General features: G+C 44.3%; 1 protein-coding gene across 2 annotated transcripts in view; it reads right to left on the reverse strand.

Annotated features, from left to right (window-relative positions):
- Window positions 1-20839, reverse strand: part of PDCD11 (programmed cell death 11) — a 40730-nt gene that overhangs the window by 12687 nt on the left and 7204 nt on the right. For both annotated transcript variants that reach the window (XM_074373694.1, XM_074373693.1), the window contains exons 7-21: window positions 20316-20497; window positions 15819-15926; window positions 14349-14555; window positions 14020-14144; window positions 13778-13838; window positions 12981-13127; window positions 11428-11679; window positions 10713-10847; window positions 10024-10218; window positions 8935-9105; window positions 7885-8104; window positions 6929-7078; window positions 6394-6509; window positions 4528-5069; window positions 3574-3636 (exon numbers count right to left, since the gene is read on the reverse strand). In XM_074373694.1, the coding sequence (XP_074229795.1) occupies window positions 3574-3636; window positions 4528-5069; window positions 6394-6509; window positions 6929-7078; window positions 7885-8104; window positions 8935-9105; window positions 10024-10218; window positions 10713-10847; window positions 11428-11679; window positions 12981-13127; window positions 13778-13838; window positions 14020-14144; window positions 14349-14555; window positions 15819-15926; window positions 20316-20497 (2674 nt within the window). The remainder of the gene's footprint in view (window positions 1-3573; window positions 3637-4527; window positions 5070-6393; window positions 6510-6928; window positions 7079-7884; window positions 8105-8934; window positions 9106-10023; window positions 10219-10712; window positions 10848-11427; window positions 11680-12980; window positions 13128-13777; window positions 13839-14019; window positions 14145-14348; window positions 14556-15818; window positions 15927-20315; window positions 20498-20839) is intronic.

Here is a 20839-nt window from a genome sequence, read left to right on the forward strand (position 1 = left end):
TGATCTTAAAATTTTGAGTGAAAAAAAGTTGCACACTTGCAGAAAGTTACTATTTCTGTAAAATTTGAAAAAAGCACACAATAATTTTTGTAGAGATACATATATGTAAAAGTTCATATATATCTGTATATATAACTAAAGTACAGAAGCCAGAGCTAGATATACGTCGGATAATGGAGAATTCATCCTTTGGGGGCAGAGGGAGAAGCCTGGGAAGGGAACACTTCTCTGCCTGGCAGTCTAATAGACAATTTACATTCATTATCTATAATGCTTACATAGTTAGGATAAAAAAATTTATTGATTCAATAGCTGATACCAGAATGCCTCTGTGATGGGCTGAACTGTGTCCCCCACCCACCCTCTAATGTTGAAGTAAATACCCCTAATACCTCAGAATGTGACTATTTGGAGATATGGAATTTAAAGAGGCAATTAAATTAAAATGAGGTCATTAGGATGCGCCTTAATCCAGACTGACTGGTGGCCTTATAAGGAATTAGGCTACAACTCAATAACAAAAAAACAAATAACCCGATGGAAAAACAGAACTTGAGCAGACATTTCTCCAAAGAAGACACACAAATGTCTAAGAAGCATAGGAAAAGGTGCACAACATCACTAATAATCAGGGAAACACAAATCAAAACCACAGTGAGATATTAAACTCGTATCTGTAAGGATGGCCCTTATCAAACAGAAAGTAAGTTTTGGTGAGGATGTGGGAAAAAGCGAACCTTCCTTGTACACTGTTGGTAGGACTGTAAAATGAGTGTAGCTACTATGGAGAACATTAGGGAAGTTCCTCAAAAAACTACCATATGATTCAATACTCCCACTTCTGGGTATATATCAAAAATAATTGAAGGGGCAGGGTACAGCTCGGTGGTAGAGCACATGCTTAGCATGCACGAGGTCCTGGGTTCAATTCCAGTATCTCCTCTAAAAATTAATAAGTAAACCTAATTACCCCCTCAATAAAAATTAAAAAAAAAAATAATAATAATTGTAAATAGGATATCAAAAAGCTATCTGTATACCCACATTCAGTGCAGCACTAATCACAGTAGCCAAGATGTGGAAGCAACCTAAATGTCCATGATGGATGAATGGATAAAGACAATGCACATACATACAATGGAATACTACTCAGCCTTAAAAAAGAAGGAAATCCTGCCACATGCTACTACATGGATGCACGTTGAGGACATTATACTAAGTGAAATAAGCCTGTCACAGAAGGACTGTGCATGACTCCACTTACATGAGGTATCTAAAGTAACCAAACTCAAAGAAACAGAAAGTAGAATGATGACTGCCAGAGGCTCGGTCAGGGGAGGGGAAACAAAGAGTTGCTCAGTGGGTCTAGACAGAGTTCCAGTCAAGCAAGATGAGAAAGTGCTAGAGATCTATTACATAACAACATGGATATAGGTAACAATACCATAACGTATGCTTAAAAACTGTTAAAAGGGCAAATCTATGTTGTGCTTTTACCACGATAAAATTTTTTTTTAAAAGAGGAGATCAGAACACAGATACTTCCAAAGGGAAGAGCACTGGAAGACACTGGGAGAAGACAGCCATGTGCAAGCCAAGGAGAGAGGCCTCAGCAGAACAAACCCTGCTGGTACCTTGGAGCTCAGACTGACAGCCTCCAAAACAGTGAGAAAATAGACACCTGTTGTTTAAGCTAAAAAAAAAATAAAACTAACACACACATACACATCGAGTATGTGTCATCCTTTTTTTTTTTTTTTTCCTCAAAATGACTTTAAACTGCCTCTCTAAAGAGAATAGCCACAAGAAAAAGAAGGGTGAGCATAACTGATCAATGCTAAGAAAAAACTCACTGACCAGAAGGAATCCCAGAGATCCACCTAAAGACTCCTGAACTGCTCTGCTCTCCTAACTCCTGCCTGTCCAAAGGAGGAACTGATGAGGGAGCATCTTATCTAGCTTGGGTGACCTCATCAACCCTGAACTGATCTCTAGGACACACAACATTCTCTCTGTGCACAAGGTCTCCATATACAAAGGGAGAACAAAAATAGGACTACATCTCTTCAGTGAGTCAACACCATCGATTGATTAAATATTTTTTTCTCTTGACTTCAAAGTACGTTATTTTAAAACACAAAGCATTTGAAAAATATGGCAATAATACGATTATGTTTGTACTGTTTCTCAGGGGCTTTGATTAAAAGAATAATTAACAATACAACACAGGTGCATGGAAGAGGTGGAAGATGTGCCATCACTTTACTTGTCCATCTGTCTGTCTGTTGTTACAACTCTCCATCTCTCATCTGTGAATGTACTCGTTTCCTGGCGTGGCCCACACTGCCACAGTCAGGTATCACCACTCTGGCTCACATCAGTCTCCCAAGACAGGAGGGTGAGCCAACAGCAGGGGTAGCTAATGAGGATCGCAGGGAGTTGTCGCACAATGTTCACCGACTCACCCTTGCAATATTCATTAATGTGAGATACCCACCCTTAGCGTGAATAAACGACTTGACCTCAACCGTAAGTTAAACAAGACCTCACACCTCAGAGGTGAAGACACTACAGACTAAAACAAGGAATACAAGGAGGTGCCTTGTTTTTATAACACAGGGACACAATCATATCTACAAGAATACGGAAACCACAGATTAAATAAATAAGAATGTGTGCATCCACCAAATCTCATTATTCTGGAACTAACAGGCTCTCTGTGAAGTCCCAAGAGCGCAGTTAGCATTTAGAATCAAGCTTCCAGGAGTATTGCCAGACCTCAGACACAAGCCTTCTCAAATATTCCACTTGTATCCTGACCCTTTCAGGACACTGACCAAACTTTATCCTCAGAAAGGTCCTTAAGACATAATTACAAGGTCCTTCCGTAACAGCCCTTGGCACAGAAGACCTACAACCTGGATCGGTACCGGGGCTGACCATGCAGAGACACGTGCACAGTCATGTGTATCCAGCTTCATTCACTGATGGCCTAACAACTCTGAGAGGCTGGGGTTTCTTTTGTTTGTTTTTTGTTTATAAATGGGGGAAGTAGAAGCAGATAAGCCCATGGGTCAAAATGCTTAAGATCCTCTGAAAAAAATGATCCCAGACAAGTTGGACTCACTGCTACATGGAACTATCAGTTCTACTAGTCCACCCAGAACCCCTTGTGGAACACCCCTCTGCAGAATTCACTAGAGTATGGCCTAAAACTTCTGTCAGCAAGCAGTAATCTTCATTCAAACAGGCATCCTTGGCTACACTGTGTTAGAAAAATACTGAGTTCTAGAAAACTGGGTTGAAAGCAAAAATGTTTCTTTTTGTTACATGCCAACAAACAGAACTACAATCAGCCTTTAAATTGATACTTAAACCCTGAATACAGACCTTACATTAATTTCCATATAATCCCACTAAGTAGCCCCATGAGAGCCAAACATCCCTACTAGAGAAATAAGACAACCTGGACAGACAGAGGCAAAGCAAGTCACCATCACCGTGCTGACAACTCAGCTCCTGACTCCAAAGCCCACTGTCCTCGCCACGAGAACGTGCTGCTGGAGTTCTCACCTTGGCCGGACACTCAGCTCCGGGATGGTTCGAATAAATCTGGGATGACTTATTGGGAGAAACCTGGAAAGACAAATAGGGTTCAAACCACTTCTCTTATTCTCTGTAACACTGTAACTTGGAGACCAAAATTTCTAACTCCCCACCAAACCAAGCCACACCACCCACCGGTAACGTGTCAGGCCTGAGGGTTTCCATTCTCATCCTCTGCAGTAAATGTTAAGAAGCTGGCTCATTTGATCTTTTTAGGCTCACTGATCACATTAAACCCTGAAAAGAATTTTCTTTATAGACTACATACTCCAAGTCTTCCACTCTAAAAATAAGAAAACTGAGGTCCAAGGAGAATAAGTGACTTAAGTGAAGATCCCACAGTTAGTTACTGAAATGAATATGCAAATTATTGGCGAGGCTTTGAATTCTTTTTTTGCTTTTCTTACAGCAAGTATTTTTACTCCAATAACGTAACTAGATTTAAACTAAATGAGTGTAACTAAAGTATGCAGTGGAGGATGAATTACAGTAACTGCTGATACATACTGAGCAATAACTATGTGTCAGACACCCCACTAGGCACATTACATGCTAGATATTCTTTCTTTCAATCTTTACAATGGCCCGGCGAGCTAGTCACTATCATTACTCTCACTTTACAAACTAGGAAAATAAAATTCAGAAAGTTGAGTAACTACTTAACTCAGTCACGTAATTTTGAGTCCAAAATTCAAATCCGGAATCCAAACCCAGGTCTGACTCTAAATCATTGCTCTTAATCACTACATTATACACTATTAAAAAACAAAGACACACAAAAGGATTTTCTGAATGTTTTGGTTAACTAAAAGAAAGTCTCATTTATATGCAACTTTTTGGAAACTGCCTCGGTTCCAATTCCTTCCTTCATGATTACAGCAACCTCCCCTCAAAGGCAGTCCACCCCCAAAGCCTCCATACTTGAATGTCTTCATGTCTCTCCCGCCAATCACTCGGGCAGTGATCTTTTTCCCAACTTTCAGCTTGGAGGTAGGAGCTGTCCCCACTGGAACATCATCGAGAATGTGGGAGGCGTGGATACAGCCAATGATGCCATCTTCCAGGGTCACAACCACATGGGTGGGCTTAATGGACTTGACAGTCCCTGTGACCACGTCCCCAATGGACAGGGTGTGCTTCTTTATAGTCCCTACAATCAGAGCTGGATCCACTTCCTCATCCTCGTCGACTGTCTCAGAGTCCTTCCGGGTCTTTCTCATGGTCCTCTTAGCAGCTGGCCCCTCAACGGCCAAAAGAAGACCGGTCACTCCCGGTTCTGTGGTCTCGAGGGTTAAAGAGACACCCTGTCCCACCTGCAACTTTTCTGAGTCAAAGTGGAAGGTGTCATTGAGGTGAGAGGTCAGGGAGAAAGCTGCTAGGTGGCCAGTCTCTACCAAGGAGGCAACAGCAAAGGACTCCTCCAAGTGCTGCACGATCGCCTGGTGCTCACTGCCTTTCTTCAGCTGGAAAACAGAAAACCCACTGTCCCTGCTTCTTATAGAGCACAAGCACTCGTTTGTCACCCACCGGGCAGGGTGGGACTGGGGAAACCCTCTGAGTCCCAGGGACCCAAGGCTAACCTGAGCTGTAACAAACTAGCCTTCACTCCCTTGACCCAGCTTTCCCCTCCTGTACACTGAGATGACTTGGCTACACTCAGGGCACCACATCAGAATCTCCTGGAGTTAACTTCTGTTTTGAATTCAGATTCCTACGTCCTATCCTAGAACTAGTGAAATGAGAACTTTAAAAGTTATTTTAGTGACTGATGTAAAGTCAGGCGACCTCTAACGGTTCTCCAACTTTAAGACACTGTGGCTCCTGATCCTCTTAGTCCTACAGCAGTTCACCCAATTTATTCATCCCCAGTCATTCAGCAGAGTCATTACTGGGAGCTTACTGTGCACAAGGCATTTAGCCTGTCTCCCCAACATCCAGACTGTGCTCACGGCCCTACATGCACCAGCTTCACCTGGATGATAAAATGGAATAGGGGCCTGCTACAAAGCTTAGTGAGGGGTAAATACTGTTCTCTATTTCTGTTGTCTCTCAAAGTCTTAAAACTATAAGCAACCAGAGGTTAAGGATTACACCTATATAATTCTCTGTAGCATACCTTATGAAATTAGAAGCTTAATAAGTACTTTAAACAATGACAAAATACGTACATTACCCAGAGAAAAATTCCACTCATTATTTTGAGATTTCCCTTGAACCCATTCCCTTCCCACACAAAGTGAATAGGACACAGATGAGCAGCCCGGAGGTCAGAACTACCCATACACATGTTTTGTTTGTTCACACATGCTTTTTTTTTTTTTTTTTTAATCATAGTTTCTAACATTTCCCACCTTCATTTCCGATTCAAAAAATTCAAATTCTGCCTGCTCTTAAAAACCAAAGACTTAACAACACTACACCCAGATGTTCTGATGTGGCAACAGTCAGATAGAGTGAAGTCTCTGCTCCTCCGGGGCAGGGCGGGCAGCCCTCAGTCCAGCGGCATCCTGCTGCCACCGCTCCCTAGCCGCCCCACCCACTTCTCTCAACTACAGTCCCTGCTTGGCCCTAATGACCGCATGCACATGATTTACCCCTGAACCAGAGTGAAAGTCACCACTATTAACAACCACCCCAGGACGAGAGGTGTACACTGGAATGAGCCGGATAAATCCAGGCCTACAGTCAGTTACCCTATCTACAGGCCTCTACAGAGGGTGTGGGTTTGAAGGGGTGTATGATGCCTTTGAAACCATGGGAATAGAAGTCATCTATTAGCAAGCTTACCTTTTTAGCTTTTCTATTCACCAAATCATGGCAGAGAGAAACATGTACTTCCAACTTCAACATGTCAATGTTTAAGATTACAACCTTCTTTTTCTGCCCAGATTCCACCTCCTGCCCTGCAGTGCAGAACCAAACACAATGTGATCACCCTCCTGGAGCAGGAGGGAAGGGAAATAGTATCTCTCCAACAGCCCTGCACCCCTTAGATAGAAAAAAGAAAAGAGGACGACCTGTGTCCTGGGTCTATGTGGGTCAAACGTCTAGCTCCGTAAGTCAAGGTCAGGTATGCAGTAATTTATGCAACCTGATACATAAAAATCTAGATTTACCCAATTATAACAATAAAGAGATGCATACCTAAACCTTCTTTAGTATGCTGTTGTCTTGATTTGCGTCCACACAAGAAAAGCATGCCAAAACTTTCTGCTAAATCAGCTTATCTAGCCTATGTATTTGGAAATTCTGTACCCAAGAGAGGAAGCAATGGGCAAAGGGTTCCCCCACCAACCACGATGGGTGAGACAGAAGCACTCACCTGCCCGATGATACCTGCTGGCCCTCAGCACCAGGCCGGGCACTGGGCCCTCACTGAACAGCACAGAGCCATCTTCCAACACCTCCTGAACCTCTAGGTCAAGGAGCATCCCTGGAGTCATCTCGGCCAGCGTCTGGATCAACACAGAGTCTGCCAGAGACCACAGGAAACAGGGATTAGCAAGATGAGACAACACTCACCACTCTTTCCCTTTGGAAACATGCTGCTACGTGGAGGACATTTCCAATGCGGAGTGTTGGAACCACTGTGAGGGTAAAATCGCTTTTGGTAAAAATGTGTGGTATCCATTAAAACTCCTACCACAGGCAGAGACTTATGCCTCTTGCTAATCCCACCTGGCCATAATTCGTGAAAATAGCCAACAAACGTCAGAAACACACGCTTCCCCTTGGTTTCAGAATTTTTGTTCTTTCTGTTTGGAATCTACCCTCTCAAGCTTCTGACTCCCAAATGCCATCAGCGTTCTAACAATCCCACACAATGGTTCAAATCTCAGGAGGGTCAGACTAATCACCCCTCAGGAAATCCAGCAGGTCCCTGTTTCATTTTCTCATCCACTCCATAGTCGATGAATACAGGAACAAAAAGTGAAGAGGTGAATGGATTCACAACAGATGCAAACCTGAAGCCATAGAACTTAGGAAAATTTTCATTCTGGACTGGGAGGGAGCACAAGGGACCTTCTGGGATACTGGTAATGATCTTTTATCTCAATCTGGGTGGGAGTTTAACAGGGAGGTTCATTTTATAAACATTTACTGAGCTGCACCTTCAAAGATGTGTGCCCTTTATAAAAGCCATACTCCCATTAAAAAAAACTTTAACAATTTTTTTTTAATGTTCAGGAAGCCCCAAAACTCACTGGAACAGACAGGCATAACTGAGGATGCACACTCCCCACCCCCGACCCTCATCCTCTGCCCTCCTGCCCCCACCTCGGTTGCTCATGAGGCTACGGACACCCTGCCGCTCCTCCAGGCACTGCGTCAGGAGGAGGAGGCTGGTGGTGGCCAGGTCCCCCAGGGTGCAGTCCGACAGCCGCAGTGACAGCAGCATCCGCTGCTTCTCCTCGTCCACATTGGTCACCTTCGCCACCACCGTCTGCCCCTCGACAAAGTGGTCACTTGTGGAGGTCACAAACTTGTCACTCATGATCTAAAGGAAAGAGTGAACAAAAATAAAAAAAAGAAAGAACGTCTCTATAAGACAATGCACTTAACACACCCAGAAAGAGGTGTAGGCCGAGGGGGATGGAACCTATGAAGTTCCCCAAGCCCTCTCTGAGCACAGCTCAGCTCCCCTTCCATAAAAACACAGGAGAGACCCTGGCTGCCAACACCACCGCCTTCTAAGGCCACCCAGCCGAGAAGACACAATAGTTGCAAGCCAGAGGGCCACGGAGCTGTCGAGCACCCAATGGCAACCCTCTTCCCCTCACTATGCATGTTTCTGGGGCCCTCCCCACCGCACCCATTTTAAAAACTGTTCTGGCAGGGGATGCAAATGAGATTTGCGCAGGCGAAACATCAGGGGAACACACCTTCAGAAGGGAAGACATATTTATGAATTGTGTGGCAGGAATGAGCGATGAGCCCTTTGCTCACCACTGTTGTACGCTGGCTTTGGTGAGACTCCTCCCCACTCTGGGTCTCAGCTGATTCAGCAGGCCTGGGAGGGGGTTCAACTATGAGATTGCTAGGATCTTTTCTGGTCAAAAAGCCTGCCATCCAATGACCTACCCAAAGCTGTAGCGTGACATAGAAAAGGCGCCCTTTCCTCCAGGACACAGCTCTGAGCCAGGACACAAGGCTGGGCAAGAGGGTGGACTGAATCTCAGCTCTACTCCCTGCCAGTCAGGCGCCTTTATGTCACATCCCTGGAAATCTTTCAAGAGATTAAAGTATCCTGCTCTTTCCCACCAACCCTCAGGTTCCGTGGCCCTGCTGTCTCCCCTCAAAGGCCCTTGTGCAGGGAGCTGAACTTACAGCCTTGGGGGCCAGTCCACTAAGACCTGAGGGGAACTGGACGAACACACCGTAGTCCTTGATGCTCTTCACAAAACCAATGAGCAGCATTCCGGGATGGATTTCTGAGAAGCTCTTGGGATCCTGGCCACCCTCTACTGCAGAGACCAAAGCTGGCTTCCTGCAAAGGAGCTAGTGGCACTTCATCAAGGAATGTTCCAGAAAGCGCAAATGAACTGTCCATCTCTCCCGTCCCCTTTCTCCACTCTACACCCTCTTTACAGTGATTCTAAGTGGGCCAACCCGCAGCAGCGTCACCTGGAACCAGCTAGTGCAGCATATCCTTTAGCACCACCCAGACCTACTGAATCAGACACTGGGGTGGGGCTGGGCCAGCTGTGCTGCCCAAGCCCTCCAGGTGATTCTGACGCACACTGAAGTTTGGGAATCACTGTTTTATTCCGTTCCTCATTAGCTCATCTCCAGATTACTACAGAGAATGGCTCATCCCTGTGGTGTGGCAGCTGCCTTGGCCATGATACAGTTGTGTATCACTGCCTCCATCTTCACACTAATCAACCCTGCCTCCTCTCCTATCTTCTCTGAGATTTTATTTTACACTCTGTGAGAAAGGAGGCAGTGTCTTCCTTCTAAGCGCCCACACTAAGACCGAAGGGAATATTCTGAGACCTGTACACCAGTGGGGAAGGGGAGGGGAGAAAGGAGGACAGCAGGTACCTTCCTAACTGTTCTAACTCAAGGGGTGAGCACTGAGCACCCCGAGACAACCGGATGCACCGCTGGGAGTGTCCTGCGGGCCCTGGCGTGCCACAGGGCCTCTCCCCAGCACCCTGGACTCCCACTCTGCCCTGACCACCGGCATCTGCCTGCAGGGCCCTGACCCTGCTCTGCTTCCCCACCCAGGGGAACAGAGGCAAAGTGCAGGCGTGGCCACTGGACTGGTACTACGGAGGTATTTCTGAATTCAGACGGCCAGTTTCCTCTCCATGGAGTTTCCAACTAAGAGCAGAGCCTGACCTGGAGTTCCCTATCCCCCTAGGGCCCACGGTTCCCCAAATTCCATGACTCCCAGATCCCAGGAAAGGATACAACGTGTTCGTGATGCTCGCTCAGACACAGGACTCTGTGAAGGGTGTCGCCCGCCTGGAGCCAGTGATACAACAGTGGGCCATTGGCAACGTGGTCTGACAGATGAGGCGTAGGGAGGAAGGCAGGGATGTTGTGGGGCAGGACAGCCACCTTCAGCCCATCTTTGGCCTTCTCTAAAACCTTCACATCCACCAACTATCCAGGGAAGAGAAAGACAAAAAATAGTACTTGTCTTCAGCAGAGAGCAACCTCTTATAGGTCAGGTAGAGATCAGAAGCATCAAATTCCAGCACCAGGGAAGACTGAGAGGTCACAATCAGAGAAGCAGCTTCCTTCCACCCACCACCCCACCACCCCCAAAGACCCAGCAGGCACACACACCCACAAGCACAGTAGGACCCATCTGTGGGCTCACATCACTCCTCTCCCAAGTCCCTTCACTGGGTCCCAAAGGAAAGACAACCTTGCATTCCGGCCCTAGGGACCAGAGAGGACAGAGGGCAGCAGTACACCGCTGACACGCCACATTGTAACAGAACCTCTCTTTCCTTCCATTTGCTCTGACACACAGCCATATCTAGCTCCTTTGATCTTTCCACTCCATGGGTTCCAGGACCCACTGTGTCAGGGGCACCCTATGTGTTTAGTGACAAGTAACTAAAATAACTCGTCTGGAGAAGTCCAGGTACCTGCCCGGCGTTAATGGCTCTTCTTTTTTTCTGACTGTGTCCCGCACACTCTTTCTTTGGATCACTTGACAGCTTAAATGACAAGAGCATCCTCTCTTTGGATGGCTCACAGCTCAGCACCACAACCTTCACCACCTGGTGAGAAACCACACCTGCTTGGCCAACTGCCCCCAGCAGGCCTTCCAGGCCCTGGAGAGAGCTGCCCCCAACAAGTGCCGCAGAGGCCCTGGGCGATCCACCAAGACCCCGGATCAGATCAGAAGGCAGTGAAAAGAAACGTACTGAGGGCTACATAGAACCCCCACAAGTCAGTTTTTAGGGTGAAAAAAAAAGACATGAATAAATTTTTTTTGGTACAACCCCCAGTTTTAAAAAATTATTATTCCTAGACCGACCCAGACTCACTAGTTTTATGGCAGCACCCCCTTGTGGTGACAGTGGCCTCAGAATAATTTGTGATAGGACGGACACCAGCGCATTGTAGGTAAAGACTAATTTCTTCCAGGTTGAGGGCCTGATGTCTGTTGTTTCCAGCTTCCACTGAACCCTGTTGAGGGTTTCTCTCTGTTCCGTTCCCACCTCCTCCATTTAGCTGGCTCAGGTCCACTAGGCCCCACGCTCTCTCTTTCCACATCCCTTAAAAAGTAGACCCCCTACTCCAAATCTGTGTTCATGGGGTCTCCAAGGGTAGGAGCCTGTCTAGGGAAAGGGTTACCTGGCCAGTGTAAAAGACACTCTCTGGGTCAGGGACATACTCGGCACTGAGCTCATGCTTGGGCACCAGTCCCTGCACATCATTGTAGAATTTCACAATGCAGCCATAGTCCTTGACCCTGAGGATAAAGCCATGTGTCTGCAGCCCAGGCTTGGCATCAGCATAGCAGGTAATGGCAGGCAGTTTGGATTCAACCAGGGTCTTCTTCAGGGTCATTATCAGCTTCTTGGCTTCAGGGTTACAAAGTAAAACCTAGGGAAGGATATTGGCCATCATCAAGTTATCTGCTATCAAGAGAGTCCCTGACCCCCTCAAGACCAAAGGCCATAGTCAGTCCCTAAGAACCTGCTATCTCTTCCCCTCTGAGAATAATCTCAGCCACAGAGCCTCCCTGCTTCCTGCTGAGTGACAATCTAGGCAGCATTCATCTCTATCTCAAATGTACTTCCTCCCCTAAGTTCCCTCCTGGGCCTAGGGCAACACTCATTATCCCATGCACCCTCAGAGTCCTGTGTCGGCTACTTCTGCTCTGCCTTAGCGCTCTCCCCACCGCATCTTGTCTAACAGAATGAATGACTGAGCCAGTTTCCACCTCCATACTGTTGTGTGCTAGCTATAAACTAACACTGAGAGATCCAACCACCTCTCATTCCTCAGGTCATTTCCTTGAGGGCAGAGAAATTCCTCTATTTCCAACCTCCTGACCCCACTAGCATGAAATTTTGTACCAATAAGTAATCAATACCTTTGCTGACTCAATAATGAAATAAAATGAAAATAAGAAAATTCTAACATTCTGAGTGCCTGCACATACCCAGCCTTAACTACTATGTACTATCGCATTTAATCTTCACAACTTCAGGAAGCTTCTCTGAAGATCCAAGTCTTTGTCATGAAACACTCAAGTTTTGGTAGCTTTTTGGGGGCTATTTCTGTGCCTGACAAATCCATTCCTCCTCCTCAACCTTCCAAATCCTACCCACCCTCCTTTCCAGTTCATGTCCCACCTCTGTCAGAAATCTAGAAGACATTATTGTCATATAGAGATCAATTTGAAAACTGGTTCTGCCATTTATTAGCTGTGTGAGCTTGGGCAAGATACTTGGCTTTCCTAAGCTTTAATTTCCCCACCTACAACATGAGGGTAACAGTATTCCCTTTACAGAGCTGTTTTAAGGATTAAATGAAATAATGCATGTTACGTGCCTAGCATAGCAACTGGCACATGATACCTGATAGCTGCTACTGATCATCATTATCAATGATTCTTACCGCCCCAGCTTACCCTCACCTCCCCTTTGTGAAATATGACCACAGCGTACAGCCTACGCCAAACCATGTGGGCCTGCTCTCTTCGTGTATGGTTATTTTAACTCTCAATTATACTACACAATTATAAAGGGCAGGAACCTGGTTTTCTCTTTCCAATGCCAGGCACAGCCCTGCAGACGATATGTGGCCATTTTGTGGAAAGATGCAGAAACTCCAGCTGAGAAGCACTGCTCTCTTCCCATCTGGCCAAAACCCCAACAAAGACCCTTCAGGAGGCTCACCCGGCACTTGACTTCATCCCCAATGTGGTACTTCTTCTCTGGATTCTTCATAAGGATGTCAGCCAGGTGCATAGGGGGTACCAGGCCTCTGACTTGCTTGCTCACCTTCACCAGTATCCCGTATGGCTTTATGGTCAGCACCGTGCCCTAGAGAGTCCAAGGAAAAGATGCCATGATGCCTTAAGAATGGTCTTTCCTACACTACTTACAACACAGCATCTCACACCTCTCTTTCGAATGCCACCTTCCTGGGCTAACTGGGCCTGCTATTCCAGATCTCATGGGGGCAAAGCACCCACCCCACACTGATCCAGAGGCAGTAGGATTTATTTATGAGAAACTTCACATCTTTATGTATGAGCATGTTCTTTCTGTCTGCCTTACAAGTACATTCTCCAATGGAAGGGACTGGGTCTCCTAAGGAATGAACTCCATATGAAGAGGAGCTTTCCACTGGGGCTAAGTGGTTGGACAGGAGAGGCAACTGGAACTGGCTTTTTACTAACATCCCAGGTGTCTCAAGTATCATAGAACTTTGACCTGGACTAATAAACACCACCGAATCCCAAAATTGATGACCTACTGCCTCTGTGTAGTTGGGAGGTGCTAGCAAGACTTTACCTTAAAATTAATTACAAGTTACCCAAGGGAAGAAAAACAAATTCCAGTTAGCAGGCAGAAGCAAGGAGCATGACTTTAAAAGTGTTCACATGAAGACTAATAAGCTGACAGTTAACCTGTGAACTAAAGACTGTCTGAAAGTGGGGGAGTATCTAATTATACACCTGAGGTCTTACCTTTACCAAGACCCCAGGTTTGATGTCATGATACCAAAGGAACTGAGCTTCAATAATAGACCTAGAACAAAACGCAAATACAAGATTTAAAAACTAGGGTAGAGGCTGCCTAAAATTCAGAGCTACCAAAATCATGCTGGCAAGAAAGGAAACCGTCACCAAGCAAGGCCAGGAGACACTGTGACCATGCACCCACACAGGGGCACACCTCTACACCTCATGTGAGTTAATGACAGACTTACGTCCGCAGAGAGAGTAAAGCGAGTTCATCCATTTGGCTGTAGTCAATGATTCTACACTTGTGAGTGTTTCCTGGCTTGAAGGTCTCAGGTTTGAAGAGTTTCTTAGAGTTGGAGAGATGGCTGAGCTACAAAGTATGAAGTGATTAAGAACAAAACAGAGACAACAGTCTGGGGCAATCAGACATTAAATCAGACATAGAGATGACTCAAAACCTTTATCACCTACCCTGAAAACAGTACTCTGATTACCTGTTAAAATAATTGCTCTAACTAAAGGACCCCAAAAGTCCTTCTGGGTAACATCTCAATGAAGCAAAGAGCCTCCTTACCCAGGCATAGGCCAGAGCCCCATCCTTCAGCCTGAAGGTGGCCCCAGTGTTGGGGAAAAAGTCCTGGACAGGAACATCATCCAGCACAGCTCCCAGCTGCTGGCAAGAGAGTCGAGGGAGTGGGCGCCCAGGATGCAGGAAGATGGGGCGCAGGCTCAGCCGCACAGCTCTGGTCTGAGGATGGACACAGAGGACACAGGCCTTTACCTAAACGAGGAAAAGGGCATAATGAGCAGGACAAAGCACACTGGAGATAAGACACTCTGGAGAGGACTTTTTGGGAGGGTCAAGATTCTCCATACGCTGGCCAAGCTATAGACAGAAGTACTAAAATCACCTTGTGTTGGGGGATGGAAATAGCTCAGTAGTAGAGTACATGCTCAGCATGCACGAGGTCCTGGGTTCAATCCCTGGTACCTCCATTAAAAAAAGAAAAAAAGTAGAAAGAAAAATTTAAATAAAATCAGCTCATGCAATCATGCAGCATGTGGAAAGTTCAAATGATATCCCAGAGGAACTATGTCCGACTGAACCAATGCTTATTCAAGACCAGGAAAATATATACCAGGTCTCCTCAACACCATGAGGCTAATAATATACAAGCAACAGAAGCCATGTACTGGCGTCACTACGTCAGAAGCTCCTCTGAAACACAGCAGAAACAGTCTACTCTGATCATAAGGTCATTGCATGTAAAATGTCTCAACTCTGTACACAAATATGACTATAAGGAAAAAAATTACTAGAAGGAGGTTCACCAGAAAGTTAACAATACTATCACTAGGTGTTGGGAAAACCTACTTTTACTGAAAAAAAAAAAACTACACACACAACAAAGCTTCTACAGCTTCCACTAGCACGTGTTACTGTTAAAAAATAAATTATTTGGGGATTTCTAATAAAACTCTGATTAACATATATTGAGATTTTCTTCTCAAATATCCATGTTCATTGTAGAAAATTTGAATATTTAAATAAGGGTAGAAAAATCACCCAGACTTAATCACTAATGCCTGACTGCATAATTGTCCAGTATTTTAACCAGGTGCACTCTTTTTAAGATTTTTTTTAAAAAAAACTAAATCTATGTTACAGTATTTTTTAAACTATATATTTCTACTTAAACATATATCTTGTTCTCCTATGTTAAATACTCTTCCAAAACACTTTACATTATATAAGCAAAAGATTCATTACCAAAGAAAAGACAAGAAGTCAAACCATATGGAAGAACATGAAATAAAAACGACAAGTTGCCTTCTTCTCCATATGCTCCTTCTCTAATCGCAGGCCCCAGAAGTAACCACTGGTGGTCTCTCGTGGCCCTTCCACAACACTTCACTCCCCTCTCCGCCTCTCTGACATCTGTCCACACGCATTCCCAGGACCTGACCATAGCTCACTGCTGATAATCGACAGCTGACTGGGACACAACTGAAATCAAGAAAAGGTAAGTGCAACATTTCTTACTGGCTGATTTGAGAAGTATGTTCCAGCTTTCTTGGGATCCAGGTGCATAAAGTCAACCAGGCCAGTGAAGAATGAGAGAAATTTCAGTGTAAGGCCAAGTGGAGTCACCTAGAAATAAACAGAACCAGTTATAAAAAAAATCTCTGTGAAAGAACCAAGAATGTTCAAGATATCATTCATACTAAGCACTCAGTGCCACACTTTCCATGATAACTGTGTGTCTCTCCTCCCCCTGCTAACCTGTATCATCTCTCTTCCTATAAAATCAAATGGCAAGGCAACTCCTGGCACAGGGTGTCCCTCTATTCAGGAGGCTCACCTCCCTTCCAGCCCGAGAGGACAGCAGTCTTCCACTCTTGGGATTTCCCAGTGGGATGGAAGGTGCCTTGTAACAAGGATCCCCAAGGAACTGCCAGCCTGACAACGTGGACAAATTGTCACTAACTTGGTGATGTGCCCTGACAAAGAAGGTAAAACCCAAATGCTTACAGAAGGGAGATACTGACCATGACCAAATCACCCTATAGAGCCTCTCAAAGCTAAGAAATTAGAGGTGACAAACACATCAAAAGAGAGCAATGAAGTGGTTGATTGAAATCAGGGAAACTAAGTCAGATTCCCCAGGTCCTCTCCTCAAACTGCAGGGTCCACCTCTCTCCCATCACCACAGAAAATGCGCCAGACTCAAAACACAGAATAGGGCAAACCATGAAAACATGGATTAAGAAAAATTCTGAATATCATATAGATTATTAGATATACAGACATACCACCTTTCTCCCATCTAGCTCTTAACAGCCAGACTTACACCCTCCTGAGTCAGAAGAGATCCTTTCTAGAGAAATCTAATATGCCAGAGAAGACTTTTAACAATGACACCTGGAGGTTGCTCAAAAAAAGTCAGCTAGTCTCCCGATCCTGAGAGTGAAGTCAGCCAGTCAAGAAGTCCCATCCAGGCACACAGACCTCTTAGCAGTTTTTTAGTGCCTTACTCATACTATGGTGGTCAAAACAAAAACTCAATGGAGAATGGAAAGTTTAAGTTGGGAGACTCTCCCAGAAGGCAGGATATACATAAATGTATGCATGTATCAAACCAAAGAGAAGAAAAAGTAAGAAAATTAGAAAACTGATTCATTAAGGCTAACATCATATTAATAGGAGTTCCAGAAAAAGAAAATTCCGGGGGAGGGTAAAGCTCAAGTGGTAGAGTGTGTGCTTAGGTATGAATGAGGTCCAGGGTTCAATCCTCAGTACCAGTACATATACCACCCCAAAAAAAATTCAGAAAAAGAAAATTATATTAAAAATTTTAAAAGATCTGATAAGGGGCTAGGATCTAGAATATATAAAGAACCCTTATACCATTTTTAAAAATTTTTAAGTGGTTAAAGGACTCCTGAATAGCTATTTCTCCAAAGATATATAAATGGCCAATAAACACAGGAAAAGATGCTCAGCATCACTAATCACCAGAGGAATGCAAACCAAAATCACAAGATACTACTTCACACCAACTAATATGGCTATGATAAAAAGAAGGATAAATGTTCGCGAGAATGGAGAGAAACTGGAACCCTTGTACTGCTGGTGGGGATGGAAAACATTGCAGCCACTTAGGCTGTTCCTCAAAAAGTTAAACACTGAGTTACCATATGACCCAACAATTCCATTCCTAGATCTATACCCAAGAGAAATGAAGGCATACGCCCTCACAAAAATTTGTACACAAATTCCATAGCAGCATTATTCACAATAGCCAAGAGTGGGAACAATCCAAACGTCCACTGACTCCATACGATGGCACAATATTCAGCCCTAAAAGGAATAAATCACTGACACCTGCTACAACATAGATGAACCTTGAAAATATGCTAAGTGCAAGAAACTAGACACAAAAGGCCACATACTGTATGGTTCAATTTATATGAAATATCCAGGATAGGCAAATTCAGAGATAGAACTAGATTAGTAGTTGCCAGAGGCTCAACAGAGGGATGAATGTAGAGTGACAACCAATGGGTACCAGGTTTCTTTCTGGAGTGATGAACATGTTCTGGAATTAAACAGTGGTGATACCTGCACACCCTTGTGAATGCACTAAAAAACCATTAAACTATACAGTTTAAAAGGGTGAATTTACTATATGTAAACTATATCTTGATTTAAAATTTAAAAAAAAAAACACCCAACAATACAAAAAACTTTTGTAGAACTGAAGGATCTGCATTTCTGGATTATAGGTCTGCAGCACAAATAAATGGACAGAGAGCCATACCAAAGCACATCATTGTGAACTTTAAAATAAAAGGGATAAAGACAAGATCCTTGAACATACAAAGGAAGGGAAATCAAAATAACATCAGACTTTTCAATAGCACCAGAGAACAAGTGACAATGGGAACAATGACTTCAAAATTCTGAGTTATTTTTGACCTAGAATTCTAAACCCAGCTTAATGATCCACCACATGTTAGAGCAGAATAAAGATGTTTTCAGATATAGTAGGTGTGCAGAAAAGAGTTAAATTAGCAGGCCTTAGACTGTGATCCTTAGAAAAGCCTGCCCTGGGCTGGTGTCTGGGAACTTAGATTTCGGGAGGGTTCCCACTGCTCCTAGAACTAAGTGGCTCACTGTACCTAAACTATTTGTGCAAACAATAAGGTTTATGCTAAACACTCGAATTCTTTATGGGAGTTTGAATTTTGGTACATGCAAGGCAGAGGGTGCCTATGTGACCAGCCCCAATAAAAACTCTCAAATGAACTTTGCTGGTAGACAATATTCACATGTGTTGTCGTAACTTGCTGCTAGAGGAATTAAATACAGCCTTTGTGACTCCACTGGGAGAGGACTCTTGGAAGCTTGCAGCTGGTTTCTTTGGGACTTTGCTCCATGGGCCTTTTCCCTTTGCTGATTCTGCTTTGCCTCCTTTCACTGTAATAAATCATAGCTGTGAGCACCACTCAATGCTGAGTCCTGTTGAGTCCTCCCAGTGAATCATCGAACCTGGGAGTGGTCTCGGGAATTCCAAAATACATTAGGTCAAGAAAGTAACCTCCCATGTGCTTTTCTGAGAGTGCGTCTGGAGAATGTGATACATTAAAATAAACTAAAAAAGAGGAATACACGGAATCAAAGAAGGCTCTATCCCAGCATTAGAGCGATGCAGCTGCATGCCAAAGAATGCCAGCAAACCACCAGAAGCCAGAAAGAGGCAAGCAATGGTTCCCCCGCCGGTGTTGGAGGGCACACAGCCTGCCAAAACCTTGATTCCAGGCTTCTACCTTCCAGGAACTGTGAGACAATAAGTTTCTGTTGCTTTAATCCACCTAGTTTGTGGTCCTTTGTTAAGGCAACCCCACGAAACTGGTAAAATACACGTACAACCAAAAATATAATACATGTACAACCAAAAATATAAAAAAATCCCACTGGAAAAGAAAAAGAAGGCTCTATGCAATACAGGGGAGTGAGTTGGGAAGGGTACAGCTCAGTGGTGGAACGCATGCTTAGCATGCATGAGGTCCTGGTTCAATTCCCAGTACCTCCACTAAAGAAAAATAAAAACCCCTAATTACCTCCCTTCCCCTCAAAAAAAAACCCAATACAGGGGAATGGGGAAGGATCCAGGATGACAGTGACGGGAAGTCCTTGGGCATCAACTATGCAGAAGCCCTATAGAGCAACCAGTCCAGATTAGAGCAGGATGACAGTAAAAGGATCTCCAGGTTGGGGGAAAAAAAGTAACAAGGATTATTTAAAGGGCCTGAAGATACAGAAAATAGAAACAGTGAAAGGTATAGGAAGAGAATTCAGCAAACAACAAAAACAAAGCTGATTACCAACTTCAGGAAAAAAAGCTGTTCAAGAAAGAGTCAAATACTACCCAGCTCAGCAAGTAAATATATTTATGTAGTCACAATAATTTAAACACTGAATAATGATTTAATCAAAATTTTTCTGGACCCCTGTTGAAAGGTTGGGGGAAGGGAAGGGAAGCATAAGAGAGCCAAAACTTCACCTACCTTGATAAGAAGTTAAAACTCAATGCCTAAAAGTGATAAACCATGAGATACAGCAGAAGCTTATTACTTAGAACTGTGGGGGTAAATTTCAAAAGATAAGCTAAAAGAATTAAAGACGGGGGTTAGATGGGATGAGACAGTTCTTCATTATAAGCCTTTCAATACCATTTGATCTTTTAGATCAGCACTGTCCAACAGAAATATAAGCCACATACGTAATTTCAAGTTACCTAACAGTCACATTATAAAAACTGCAAAGAAACAGATGAAATTTATTTTAGTAGTTTATTTAACCCAATATATCCAAAATATTATTTCAACATGTGCTACTGGCTACATTTCAAGTGCTTGATGGCCACATGGGACCAGTGCCACCCTACTGGACAGCACAGTTTAGGCTGTGTGCACACACTACTTCAATAAAAATGATTTTTACCTTAGAAAATAGCAGTAACAATGAATGGCTTACCTTCTGTACCTGGGCTTTGACCACCAATCCTGGCAGCAGGTTATTGTGGGTCCAGTTTTGCTCCTCAGTGGCAATGGCAGCAGAAACTTCTGAATGACCAATAGACAGACTAACAACTCCCCCGTTGCCTTTCACCTCTTCAATGGTGCAGTTCAGGTACTGACCCACCTTCAATTTAGCACCTGCAAGCCCAACCCCCAAAAGGAAAATACCTCTATGAGAAGGACTCCTAACTTGAGCTCAAGCAATACCTGAAGGATCCATGGCCCACCTGCCTGGTTACCGTGCAACACTCCCCATGTGCCCAGGCTCTCAGAGACCAACTACAAGAAGGGAGCAAAGTGACGCAAAAGTATGGAAACCTCAACAAGGCAGGAGAGTGCTGCTTCAGAGGCTTTGAGGACCCAAATTCCAGTGGAATCTTCTAAGTGAGCAAAAGTGAAACTGGTCCATCAGATCTTAGTAAGACTGCCATTCCTGACCCTTGACACCTCTTCCCTTTTCTACCAGCTAAGATTAACAGC

This window comes from Camelus bactrianus, chromosome 11, assembly GCF_048773025.1.
Source record: "Camelus bactrianus isolate YW-2024 breed Bactrian camel chromosome 11, ASM4877302v1, whole genome shotgun sequence".
Taxonomy (NCBI): Eukaryota; Metazoa; Chordata; class Mammalia; order Artiodactyla; family Camelidae; genus Camelus; species Camelus bactrianus.